The following is a 13,825-nucleotide window of genomic DNA, read 5'->3' as shown; positions in this document are numbered from 1 at the left end:
TCGGAAGCACCAGCATTATTTCGACTAAGTGAAGCAGATTTTTAAAATCTGTACAGAATGGCTCCTTGCTCAGCATCACTGTCCATAGGTCACCGTAAGTCTTATCCATAACAACAACAACAACATTTATTTATATAGCACATTTTCATACAAAAAGTAGCTCAAAGTGCTTTACATAATGAAGAAAAGAAAAATAAAAGACAAAATACAAAATTAAAATAAGACATTAGTTAACATAGAAAAGGAGTAAGGTCCGATGGCCAGGGTGGACAGAAAAAACAAAAAAAAAACTCCAGAAAGCTGGAGAAAAAAATAAAATCTGTAGGGGTTCCAGGCCACGAGACCACCCAGTCCCCTCTGGGCATTCTACCTAACATAAATGAAATAGTCCTCTTTGTAGTTAGGGTAGTTTTATAGTTAGTTGTAGTTTGTAGTTAGTCAACATGTTAGTCAACATGTCGACTTTATTCTCGTCATAAGTGTCGAGATTAAAGTCAACATGTCGTCACACTATTACACAGTACCCAGGTACATTGCACTGTATTGAAAAAAAAAAAAATTAAAAAAGTACAACTTGGCTTGCAGTATTATCCAGTAGTATAGAAACAGTATTTACACATTTGAACATAGTGGTCCACATCCGACCTTTTAAAACCACAGTATCTCCAGACAACGGACGTGACTCCTTTTTTTCGGCAAAAGTTCTTCTGTGTCATCATGTTCAACTTTACGGCACAATACCTACACTACTGCATGTACTCCGTTGCATGCCTATTTAGCGGTGTAGCAGTGAAAAAGAGCCCCCCTTGAACAGTTTCCCGCTGCACCACATTCTGAACATTGTTTAGGCAATTTAAACCGGTGTTGCGGTATAAGAAAAATCCATATCATAACAAAAATAAAAAACGGTTTTCGGTATGAACCGGTATACCGCCCAGCACTACTCAAAAGACAGCCTTACAGCTTACACACTCAAAAGTATCAGGCCTGTAATTCTCTAAAACAGAGAGGGGAACTTGCTCACAAACAAAAACTTGTCCTTTTTTCGTATAATAATGTTTATTCAGAAAGTAAGTAAATAGTATCAGAAATGGTTAAATGACTACAAAATAATGCATTTGAAAAGCAAATCAAAAGGAAACACAATTCAATACGAAAGACAAAAATCATGAGCTGAGAGTAAGGCAAAATAATACTAAAAGAAAGGAAGCAACAAATAGAACTTAAAATACAAAGCATATGAGAATGGGAAATGAACGACATGAGCAAGGGCACAGGACTGAGTGAGACATCTTAGGTCTTGTACAGGAAGAGGGCAGTCATAGCTCAGTATGTAAGAACTAAGGAATGTAGTAACTAACAAAAGATGACAAAACAAAATTTGTTATAGAAGAAAATACTAGTTAAAGTACAATACAACACAACATGTAATACATAAAACAACGATGATGAAAAACAAATAAACACAAAAGATGCTAAAGACAAGAACTGAGCCCTAGTCAAATTATGACACTGATTCTCAAACAAGAGAGTAAAAGCAACATATAAAAGAATTTTAAGAACAGAACCAACCTCCAAAATATACATTTTAAAAGGACTAATTAGATGTTAATTAATGGTTATTAACTAATATGGTTGAATACACATTACAATAATGACCTTAAAGAGTACAATTACAGTCATATGAAAAAGTTTGGGAACCCCTCTTAATTCTTTGGGTTTTTGTTTATCACTGTCTGAGCTTTCAAAGTAGCAACATCCTTTTAATATAAGACATGCCTTATGGAAACAGTAGTATTTCAGCAGTGACATTAAGTTTATTGGATTAACAGAAAATATGCAATATGCATCATAGCAAAATTAGGTGCATAAATTTGGATACCCCAACAGAGATATTACATCAATACTTAGTTGAGCCTCCTTTTGCAAATATAACAGCCTCTAGACACCTCCTATAGCCTTTGATGAGTGTCTGGATTCTGGATGGAGGTATTTTTGACCATTCTTCCTTACAAAATCTCTCCAGTTCAGTTAAATTTGATGGCTGCTGAGCATGGATAGCCTGCTTCAAATCATCCCATAGATTTTCAATGATATTCAAATCAGGGGACTGTGACAGCCATTCCAGAACTTTGTACTTCACCCTCTGCATGAATGCCTTTGTAGATTTTGAACTATGTTTTGGGTCATTGTCTTGTTGGAATATCCACCCCGTGTGTAACTTAAACTTTGTGCCTGATGCTTGAACATTATCCTGAATAATTGGTTGATATTGGGTTGAATTCATCCAACCCTCGACTTTAACAAGGCCCCCAGTCCCTGAACTAGCCACACAGCCCCACAGCATGATGGAACCTCCACCAAATTTGACAGTAAGTAGCAGGTGTTTTCCTTGGAATGCGGTGTTCTTCTTCCTCCATGCAAAGCGCTTTTTGATATGACCAAATAACTCAATTTTTGTCTCATCAGTCCCAAGCACTTTGTTCCAAAATGAATGTAGCTTGTCTAAATGAGCATCTGCATACAACAAGCGACTCTGTTTGTGGCGTGAGTGCAGAAAGGGCTTCTTTCTCATCACCCTGCCATACAGATGTTCTTTGTGCAAATTGCGCTGAATTGTAGAACGATGTACAGATGCACCATCTGCAGCAAGATGTTCTTGTAGGTCTTTGGAGGTGATCTGTGGGTTGTCTGTAACCATTCTCACAATCCTGCGCATATGCCGCTCCTGCATTTTTCTTGGCGTGCCAGACCTGGGTTTAACAGCAACTGTGCCTGTGGCCTTCCATTTCCTGATTACATTCATTACAGTTGAAACTTGACAGTTTAAACCTCTGAGATAGCTTTTTGTAGCCTTCCCCTAAACCATGATACTGAACAATCTTTGTTTTCAGATCTTTTGAGGGTTGCTTTGAGGATCCCATGCTGTCACTCTTCAGAGGAGAGTCAAAGGGAAGCACAACTTGCAATTGACCACCTTAAATACCTTTTCTCATGATTGGACACACCTGTCTATGAAGTTCAAGGCTTAACGAGCTAATCCAACCAATTTGAGCAGTTACATGCATTCAAATCAGCAAAAGTACAAGGGGACCCAAATTTTTGCTTGGCCAGTTTTTCACATTTGATTTAATTTCATACATCTAAATACTGCTTCACTAAAAGTCTTTGTTCGTAAAACACCCCAGTACTCAGATGTTCCTAGGAAATGAAAGACATACCACTGTTATCTTTTTTTGCTGAAAGTAGAGTAAATTATTATGCAGGCTGAGAGGGGTTCCCAAACTTTTTCATATGACTGCAAATTCTTACCTGCATGTGCTAATCTACATACAACATGTTTCCACTCTGTGTTGCCATGATTAGTGAGCCTAAGAACCTTACCTTGAAAGTCATGTTTTCCTTAACTGAAAATTTTAGGACACAGATTATATTATGGAGACATTAAGTTTCTTCCAAATGCTGTTGACCCTAACATCTAAAGTAACTTCTATAAAATTGGGGATACTATTTCCTATAAAGAAAAGAGGACTGGACAACATGATCCAGTAAGATCATAGGGAGAGAGAATTCATCCAAGTGTAATAAACAGAATTGAACGGCGCACTGGTAAGCAAGTTTAAGTGGAAGTTACAAGCCGCAGTGTTTATTCTCTGCAGTACTACTAGGCAGTGCAAAACTTTGTAGGTTGCCAAACTTTAAATACAATATTTACGGTACTAATCTTTTTTTTTTCTTTCATGTTTTTTCGCTGCTTAATATTTATTGTTGAACCATGGTACTAGTAGATTATTTTAACGCAATACAAAAACTTACCACACTCATTTTGTTAGTTACAGATGTGTCTCATATTGTGAGTGAGTATCATTCCTATGGAACCCAAATTTGTACATATGCTGGAAAACAATCAGTAAACATACTTGTTTTACAGAAAAAAATTTCAAATTTTTAATGAAATGGCAGTGGTGCAACATTACTGTACTTTAAATCACAAAACACAAATAATTTAAGCTTACTTTTACTAAGCTGAACAGTGGTATATACGTAGAGTGTCTTGACCTTATACTTGAACATCCTACAGTTTCTGATAATGATATAGTATCTCAGAGAGTTTAAAGGCATAATGATGACACAAAAATCCACCACTAACTAATGACTTTATGACATTTGCTCTCTCTGTTAAGGGACCGGTCAGAGTGTCATTTCCCCTTCCCAGTGGCTACACACTCTGAGGCAGTACTGCAGCAGGTTCTGCCCCTAACTTACATGAACAGTTGTACACACTGCTGGTTTCTTTTGGTGATATGATATGATTGAAAATGGAGAAAAATTACATGCTAAAGTATACTGTATTACTGAACTTTATTATTGCTGATGGCTTATGCATAATCCACATCAAAAATAGTTTGCTTCATTCGTAAAGGAAAAAAAAAAAAAGGTTGTAAACAAATTATTAAAATGAAGTTGATAATGAAAGATTTTTAAGTTTTATGTTCATAATTGCGCAATTGCCTTAGGTCGAGGTGGTTGTAACCTGAAACCTGTCAGTATTTTAAAATGACAGCCACACAAGGGCAAGCTTATATTTTATGCAGAAATGCTCCATTAATCAATTTATCATTTTCTGACATACATTCCAAAAGATAGACATCTTAATGCTCCTGATTGATTATTTAAAGTATACTAAAAATTATATGATTAAATTGCCTCATTTAATTAATTGTTAAACCTTTTCTTTGAAATAATTTTCCTTGATGCCTTGGGTGGTATACTGAAATTCATTATAAAATATTAAATATTAAATGCAACAAAATGAACTTTAAGCTTTTAATGTATAATTCAAAATGTATGTTTATCTATAAGTTGTTTGGTACTATAAACATTAACTCAAAGCTTACAAACAAAAGTGTATATATAGTTTTAAAAATGTTCTGGAATTATTGACTTGATTATTGTGAATTCATTTTATTCTTTTAGGCTGTCAGGAGGTGGCAGATGAGTTCCTGGCCCAGGAAATTGATGGCCAAGCCCTATTGTTGTTAAAGGAGGAACATCTTATGACTGCCATGAACATCAAGCTGGGACCGGCTCTTAAAATCTGTGCACGTATTAACATGCTAAAGGATGGTTAGCAGTGTGGTTAATCATTAGCATGTGAGAATGAGAATGAATAAAAGAAAGACTGTCTATATTCTTGTATTTGTGAGTTAGAACAAAAGAAGTTAATGCATTCTGCAGAACTCTATATGAAGAAAGCAGTCAGTACAGACTAATGTTCTCCATGTCTGTGTGCATATATGCTTGGGACTAAAGAAGTAATATTTCAGAACAACATTAACCACGTGTAAGAGAGCAAGTGGTCGCTATGGACTGATGATGGTAGTGCATGTATATTTGTTTTTGTATGTGTTAAAGGGAAAGTGGAAAGAGAAGCCCTAAGTATTCAGTACAAAACAAAAGGACCATAAGAAACAATGGTCTAAAAACAGTATAATGAGACAGTACGTAAGGTGAAGGGTCAGTAAAAACATTATCTGACTGCCCATTAGTATTATTCATCATGTGTGTTTTATATTAAAAAAAAAAAGTCTTTTAGACCATTACACATACATTACAGTTTGTGAAAGTGACAGAATACATACAGTAGATTGTACCAGAGTATGTATGTGCACTAGACCCTCAATAACTATCAGACTTTTACTGTATAGCTGTTGTTTCCATTTCACCAGATATTTCAGTAATCATGTTTCACTCCAAATCATGCTGTTTTCTGTAATATGATCCAGGTACTTTCTTGGGAACCTGTTGCATTTTTATGGATTTACAATTAATTGCAACTGGAAGATTTAGGAAATAGGAGAGTAACAGTTTCTCTTTTCAGTTTGCCACAACATTTCCATTTTTTTGTTTCATGCATTCTCAGGTGAAACAGTTCTTAATAAAAGAGACACTACACATATTTGCTGGGACAATTAAAAATGTATATTCCGCAAAGCAGGCTAAGGTAATAATTTTTCAACTAATCCTAAGAATAACACAAGGTTTGCCAAGTATAAGAAGGGTTTGGTTCCATCTAATTATTTATCCCTTGGTGACTACTTCAAAAATGAATGCCTTAGCATACCATTGTATCAACTGTTATTGTATCCTGGCTGGCAATAGTGAACTACAGTAATATATCTAGCCCCATGTTTAATGATTTAACATAATTATCTAAACTAGTTAATGAGATTAGCATCAAAATATACAAAGTAGTAGGGAATGCCAAGCTAATTAGCACATAGTAACAAAGTCGCATGCTAATTCCCTGTCAATTCACAGTCCTCAGCTAACCTGACACGGTGTATTACATTTATGTAATTCGAGGAAGAACAAGTAAAATCTAAACTGAAACTTTCTCAGCTGGATATTGAACCTGGGAGACAAATTTACTGTAAGGCAGATATACTCTCTTCCTCCCCATTTAAAATATGACACCCTATTTAAAATATTTGTGTTATTCAAATAGTGACATTTATTTCTTGAATGTTAAAGTAACAGAAGATTAGATGCACTATTTGTTATGTTGTAGATTCAAAGCTTCTGATAGGTATTGAGGTTCTGTTGTGTAGTAATACAGTATATCAGAAATGATATGAAAAATTAATCTATCAGATTTCTGCTGTGATGGTTAGTTTTAAGATGGCTAGCAGTTGGTTTCTACTGCTGTTTAAAGTATTTGTTAAAGAACAAAATTAAATATTCGTTTTCTCTGCATTTCCCAGTGGGCAGAACTATAAGCAAAGACTGTTGCTTTGAACAGAATGGAAGGTGGTTTTTTGACCACGTCAGTATAGAAACCTGTTAGATCTCTGCAGGTGGTAGCTATGGATGAGAATGCAATTTTCTTTTGAATTTATAGGATGTGCCTTCACCATTCCCAGTGATTATGTACCTAAGTGTGCAATATATATAAATGTTCTTGAACTCTAGCTATTACTCATGAACTTGGAAAGGAGAATGGTATGTTCCGAAGGATTGCTTCCAGTACATTGATTGTATTTCTCCTGTGCTATCTTTTAAGTTTTTTTTTTTTTTTTTTAATGGTTTAGTAGCACTCCTTTTTTTTGCATTGTTGGAGAACCTTACTGTATTTTCTCAAGCTCGGTAGAGGCCAAATGTTTGAGGACCACAAACAGTAAAGTGCATTTTAAAAACGGCATGAAAGCTGCACTGTGTGTTTTTGTTGTGTCTGCTGTCGGTATTATTTGAATGAATAGACTCTGGACATTTTACTCTCTGCATCTTAATTTATGGTGCAGACTACAAATTATATAACTGTACTTGTGCATTCTCCCCACTTACTAGAAACAATTATCTTTTGATCAGTCATGATGGGTTTCTTGTTGAAGTAAAGATAAAATAAGTACAGAAAATGCTTCTATAATAAAAAAAAGTCATTGCTCAGTTTAAAAGGGAATGATATATGTAATAGAATACTACAGTAAGAATAATAAACATGCAAACAGAACTTGCTAAAATAAAAAGGTGTGTAAAGCTGTGGAAACCGACATGACATAAGTGAACTTTAATCAGTAGTTGGACTTTAAATGACACTATTTTAAAATTCAAAATGCAAGAAGTATATTTTTAAATCAATGTTGAACAGTTTATTTGAACATTTCAACGAACAATCCTCCACTTGCTTCTATGGTCACCCCAGAATAGATATGTGTTAGACTTTTTCCAAATTTTACATTTCTTTAGAAGGCAATTCCATGTAAAACATCTCACAAGTTGCTTGGTTTAGAAGATTCATGATGGAAGATTACAAAGATAGGAAATAATTGCATTCAGTATATGCACTAAAGCAGGAGTGACAAAATTTTTATTTTATGTTTATGAGACACCAGAGGGCACTACAACATCAAAGTGCTTTATTTTTAAATGATGTGCTGACCTCTTTATGGAGGAAAAGTTTATGAAAACATTTATATTCAAATTCAGGATAAACATGTATACTACAATATATGTTATTCGTTTATTATCTTTGTTTTAATATGCACATAAGCTATCCTCTTTTTTTCTGTTGAGCTACTGAAGAGGGCTTTGTTAAATCACAGTGTATTTTTTTTTGCAACTTGTTTGGTCTAAGGTACAGGATGAATATTGTCTGCAGTATTGTTATTATTATCATCTTTGTTATTGCTGTTGTTAAAAGTTGCCCACTCTATTCCCTCACATTTTATAAATGTCCTTGATTAACATTTTAGATAGATAGATAGATAGATAGATAGATACTTTATTAATCCCAATGGGAAATTCATATTCTTCAGCAGCAGCATACTGTTACAATAAATATTTTATTTGAAGGCTGTAGCTATCACTTAGCCCAGCGTTTCTCAGCCTTTAAGTATTTGCGACCCGAGTTTTCATAACAGTTTTAATCGCGCCCCCCTAACGTTTTTTTTTTTTGAAACCCTAGTAAAATTTATTCCTATATTTTTTGCTGCCGATACACCGCTACAAGTTTAAAATTTCCCTACGAATGGTGAAATTACGCCACATATGTCAACATTCGCGCCCCCTTTTTTGTTACTTCGCGCCGGGCGCGCCCCACAGTTTGAGAACCGCTGACCGTAGTTCTGCTCTGCTACATGATGTAACAGAATGTCCTCATGTTTCAGGATTATGCAGATCAGGCTCAGCTCTTTCCTGGATTGACCTCCTTTATGAAAGAGTTCACTCCTTTAGTGATTGAATTTATTATATTTCATTAATTTGAATGTTAATACCAGTGAACTGATATGTACAGCTCAAATGAATTGATTGTACTTGCCATTATGGTTCTTGTTTTTCTGCTTTAAATGTACAAGGGCTTTGGATTCTTTTGATAATCCCCTCAACTGTAAACCACATACATGAGACGTTCTTGACGCTTTTTATTTTCATTTTTGCATTATGTCAGAAGTTTTCTCTTAGTCTCAGATGTGTAAATAATATGTGTCTCTCTTATGGTCTTCTGGCACAGATCAAAAATGTAGGCGGCCAGGGTCGTGCCACAAGTCAAATTTCTTTACCTTATTGACCACGTGGCTGGCCCAATTATTTCGCTTTCCTGTGGTTTTTAAGGATCCTGCTGCTTACCAACAAAGCCCTTAAATTCCACACTCCAGAGCACTGAATTTAATGCAGTTTACCCTGTTTATACTTTTGTGAAAATCCTGTAAAACCTGCCTTCAATCAATGCTTTTGCCTCAGTGGTCCATGGTCGGTAAATGTTTCTACTATTCCTGGTGCTGTCTTCGTGTGTCTTCTTGTAATGCAGTTTTGTAATGTAGAAACTTCTCTGTTGCCTGCTAATGGTGAACTTGTCATCTTTGTTATGTGGCACTTTTTTATTTATTTACCTGTTGATTTTTGTTCATTGCTCCCTTCTGCATTATTTCTTTTAACATTTACTGGCAACCCTAAACAACAGCACTTATACTACCAGTTTTTGTTAAGGCTGCAGCACAGGTTTCGTCTGGGGGCCATGACAATCCAAACACCGTTTGTTCGATTGATTTCCAAATTTTCTGCTAATATATTTGTTATGAGTATGTGTACCCAACAATAGAGATTGTACATCTTAGCCCAGAACTGCTTTCATCAGACGTGAAAATATTAGTAATATTTGTTAAATACAATAGAAAAGATGTAATTTTATTAAAGAGAAAATACATAGTTTGACTGCTAGCTTCTAGTAACTAAAACTCAGATGAGGCAATGTGGCACCATCACTTTTGCTCATTTTCCGTGCTGTTAACCCGTAACCATATCCACAGTATGAATTTTACATCCATAGCTAATATTCTGTTTGCAGCTGGTGCAAATCAAAGCAGGGTTCCATCCTTCCGCTGGACCTTTACGCTGCTACTGCAGTTCATTTCACGAAAAGTACTTGCATGTTGGATTGTGATTTGTGTGTGTGTCTACATCCGTAAACAGAGTTACTGTAAAATTTGACTGAAGTAAGGGTATAAAGTGTTACTTTTAGTAAGACGTGTAGTTTTGTCTGCTCCACTTCTGAGTTCAGGTTACAGCCTGGGGCCTGGGAGGAACCACGTCTCCTATTCAGCAAGCAGTTACTATCTTGTAACTTGCACTTCACATCTGGCACAACAGCTCGGAAGAAAATGCCGTTTTTTTCATTCCGCCGACCCCGATCGGATGTTTGCCTTGCTGCTTTACAATTGCTTGAAATGTCACCTGTAGCCAGAGGATGTTTCTCTCTCTCTCTCTCTCTCTCTCTCTCTCTCTCTCTTTTTCCTGGCTATTATACAGTATTTTGATTCCTTAAGAAACTCCTGTTTTCTAGTCCGTAGTCCCTAGTGCAATGGCAGACTTCCCTTTTGTGTCTGAGATGTTCTGTTTTCCGCACACGGTTGAATCGTGAGTGACGACTTACGAAAAGTACGGTTGATTGAAGAGACTAGACAGACCTCGGCTGCTTCAGCAAACACACGGTTAAGCGGCCGAGTGACTGCAAGGGGGAGGGGACAGACGAAAGAAGGAGGGCAGACTGAGAGGGAAGAGTGGCTTCCCAGGCTGACTGTCACCATCCTGCTTTGACAGTGCACGGCTGCCTGCCTCTGTGCAGGATTCTCCTTCGACAGTGCTGCAGCGATCCGGCCAGAGAGGACAAAGACATTTTAAGAAACTTTGCAGCAAGCTTTCCCATTCACTGCACACCTTTTTGGATTCATTCATTCGGTCACACTTCCTTACCGCCCCTAGTCACTTTCTCCGTTTTCCTCGCTCTTCACTTGTAACTCTGTCCATCACTCTTTCTCCAATTCACTGCGCCTTGTTCCCTTTCTCATGCTCTCACACCCCTCCATGATTTATCCTTCCCTCTGTGGCCGGTTACACAGCAATGCGTTGCCATTCGTTTCTTGTATGGAATACTCTGACAGTGATCCAATGGACCCTGGAAGCTGTGGACGGTAAGTGGTTTTCTGGAACTCCGACAGACACCTGCTGCGGTGTGGTGCATAGCAGACAGACAGACAGACAGGACTGCCTGGCCGTGATGGTTTCGTGGTGTTCAGTTTGGGGAGAAGCAAAAAAAAAAACAAGTGGCTTGCAGGCACTGGCAGAATGAAAATAGATAATTATGAGGATTGTAGTCAAGGAGGTAGCCGGCAGCTGTCTGAATGTGTTGAGTTTCCAGCCAGCTGTCAGTCCAAGAGATTAAATATGGAGGAGGGGTATATATCACAACCTGGGTAAAAATAAAAGAGAGAGAGAGAGAGAGATGAAATAGTCCTGGAAAAGATGTGTCTATAACCCTTGCAAAATATCTAAAAAACTTGATTTATGAAGAATCTGCTCATTTCTCATAATGGGGTGTCCCTTTCTTGCTTAGACCTGTCGGCTCCTTGGTGGACATGTCAAAAAGTTGGCAGGTGGGAATGTACATTTATTCTGTGCTTTCCAAATGGTCTGAAGCTTTGCAGCCTTTTCCTTGTGTGCCTATTGTTTGGTGTCCTGGCTCACTGGTGGCCACTAGCAAAGTTACACAATTGGAGTCTGTTCTGTCTTCTTTATTTTAAAATTTCTTGGATGGCTCAGGGATACTGCAGTTCACACTGCTACCTTATAGCTCCTGTATTCAATTGTCAGCTCAGTCAATGTCTGTGTGGAGTTCATGTTCTCATGGTGTTTATGTGCTACTATGTGATCATCATTTTTTTTTCTTACATCTCAAATTGTAATAGAAGTAAAATAACTGGATGGAGATAATGCTGGGTGACACGGTAGTGCAATTGGCAGTTTGTCCACCTCACAGTGTTTAAGTGAAACTTGATTCTGGACTGAAGCACCATCTGTCTATGGTTTGCATGCTGTCTTGGTGATTAGATTTGCCATTTTATAAATCAATTTCTGGACGTGCTTATTCCAGTACAGAATCATGTGGAGTGTATTTCAGCAGTATGTGAATGGTAGTCCATCAGAAGGCTTAGTTACTGATCAGCCTAATCTGCAAGTGTTTGTGATGTGCATGGAAGTCAAAAAAGCCTGATAAAATGCAGACAGGAAATATAAAGTTCATTCTGACAATGGCCAACCTGAAAATCAAACAAGGGTCTCCAGTGCAGTGAGGCAGCAATGCTGTGTTTGAAAAATAAAAAAAAGTGTTTTATGTAAAACTGATTTTAGTTATTTATTTAGAGGCATTCTCCCAGCGATTCCATTTTGTACCACTCTAAACTGTCCCAAGTGTGAGTTAGTGGGTGTGTGCCCTCTGATGGACTGTCTTTCCATTCCATGTTGGTTCTTGTCTTGTACCCTGTGACCCAGCAGCAGAAGAAGTGCATTTGAGACTTGGACAAATGAGTTTGATGGCTGAACTATTTCTGTGCTGGTTTTAACATTTATTGCTTCTGTTTTATTTAAAACAATGTTTTCATAGCCATTGCTTTTTGTATTTTTTATTTGTATGGAAATATATTTTTCAACAGATATATTTTTGTATTTATTTTATTAGGCATTTGGTTCTTTCTTTTTGCAATTTTTTTCCCTAAATGAATGTAAAAATTATGTGAATGTACCCAAGCCTGAAATATTGAAAATAGCATGATATAAGGTTGGCCTGTGCTCTGCAACATACCTGCAAAAAAGTAGCAACGATAGTAAAGAATATGATGTAAATTGCAAAGTAAAGAATAAAAAAAAACCATGTAAACCATTAAAATTACAAAACAAGAAAATTTTACTAAGATTTCTTTTTAAATGCACTTTGGGAATTCAAACCTGATTAGCCATAGTTTCCATTTTTATGAAGACAGGTTTTTAAATTACAGAGAGTAGGGCAAATGATTCATATTATCATATCATTCCTACATTTGCAAACCTGCACTCTTCTGCAATCAACCATTGCAAAGCACACTCACTTGGAGCTGCCTGTCATTCTAAGAGCATGTGAACTGTGCAAAAAAAATCTGGAGTCCCTGGAGGACACCTAAAGAAACTCGGGGAGAAAATAGAAACCCTGCACTGAAAGCACTCAAAGCTAGAATTGGGTCTGGCACATCTACAACATGAAGTTGCAGCTTAGCCCTCTTCCTGAACATCTGTGTGTCCTTGTAATAGAAGTGCTTGTCCAGACCAGGTTTGTGGAGAGCTGAGGTCTACATTGGGTACAATGCAAGAATCAACTCTGGATGACCACACTCACTTGTATCTCAATGCTCACTTATATAGGGCCATGTTCAGTATGCAATTGACCTAAAATTCACATCTCTGGGATATGGCAGGAAAAATAAATGTGTAGAGAACATTCAAATTGCATACATTTCTGACAGAAATGAGAAAAAATGTTTTCAAAATGTTTCCTGGCCTGAAATGTAGCTGGCATATTATTGGTTTGAGGAGACAAAACAATGCACTGCACCATTAAAACATATAATATCCATCCATGCATCTTCCAAACCTGCTTTATCTTATGCATGGTTGTGGGGAAGCTGGAGTCTACGTCAGCAAGCATAGGACACAAGGCACTAGTCCAAACATATAACATGATATAATATTTCAGTTAATATAGTGGCATAATGGTGATGCAGCCTCTGGGAGATCAATTCTGATCTTGGTAGTTGTGTGAAATTTGTACATTCCCACAATTTTTGTGTAGAATGTCTCTAGGATTTCCTGTTTCCTTTTTCAGCACATAAGCATATGGGTTTAACAAAGATCTTCTAGGAATGATTAAGTGTGCCATGTGGTGGACTCCCCTCCTTTTAGGTGCTGGTTTATGTTGTGCACCCAATGCTGCTGAGACAGGACACATTTTCTTTAACCTTGT

At 36.9% G+C, this 13,825-nt stretch overlaps 2 protein-coding genes across 2 annotated transcripts in view; both read left to right on the top strand.

Annotated features, from left to right (window-relative positions):
- The window catches only part of phc1 (polyhomeotic homolog 1), a 51,666-nt gene extending 44,460 nt beyond the window's left edge, over positions 1-7,206 (top strand). The window contains exon 15 of the mRNA XM_028809960.2: positions 4,978-7,206. Coding sequence (XP_028665793.2) covers positions 4,978-5,132 — 155 coding nt within the window. The 3' untranslated portion in view covers positions 5,133-7,206. The remainder of the gene's footprint in view (positions 1-4,977) is intronic.
- A 3,147-nt stretch (positions 7,207-10,353) lies between these two features.
- Positions 10,354-13,825, top strand: part of ephb6 (eph receptor B6) — a 148,713-nt gene continuing 145,241 nt past the window's right edge. Inside the window, exon 1 of the mRNA XM_028809958.2 lies at positions 10,354-10,967. Coding sequence (XP_028665791.2) covers positions 10,898-10,967 — 70 coding nt within the window. The 5' untranslated portion in view covers positions 10,354-10,897. The remainder of the gene's footprint in view (positions 10,968-13,825) is intronic.

The sequence above is a fragment of the Erpetoichthys calabaricus genome, chromosome 9, assembly GCF_900747795.2.
Source record: "Erpetoichthys calabaricus chromosome 9, fErpCal1.3, whole genome shotgun sequence".
Classification (NCBI taxonomy): domain Eukaryota; kingdom Metazoa; phylum Chordata; class Cladistia; order Polypteriformes; family Polypteridae; genus Erpetoichthys; species Erpetoichthys calabaricus.
This window is presented reverse-complemented; position numbering and strand designations above follow the sequence as displayed.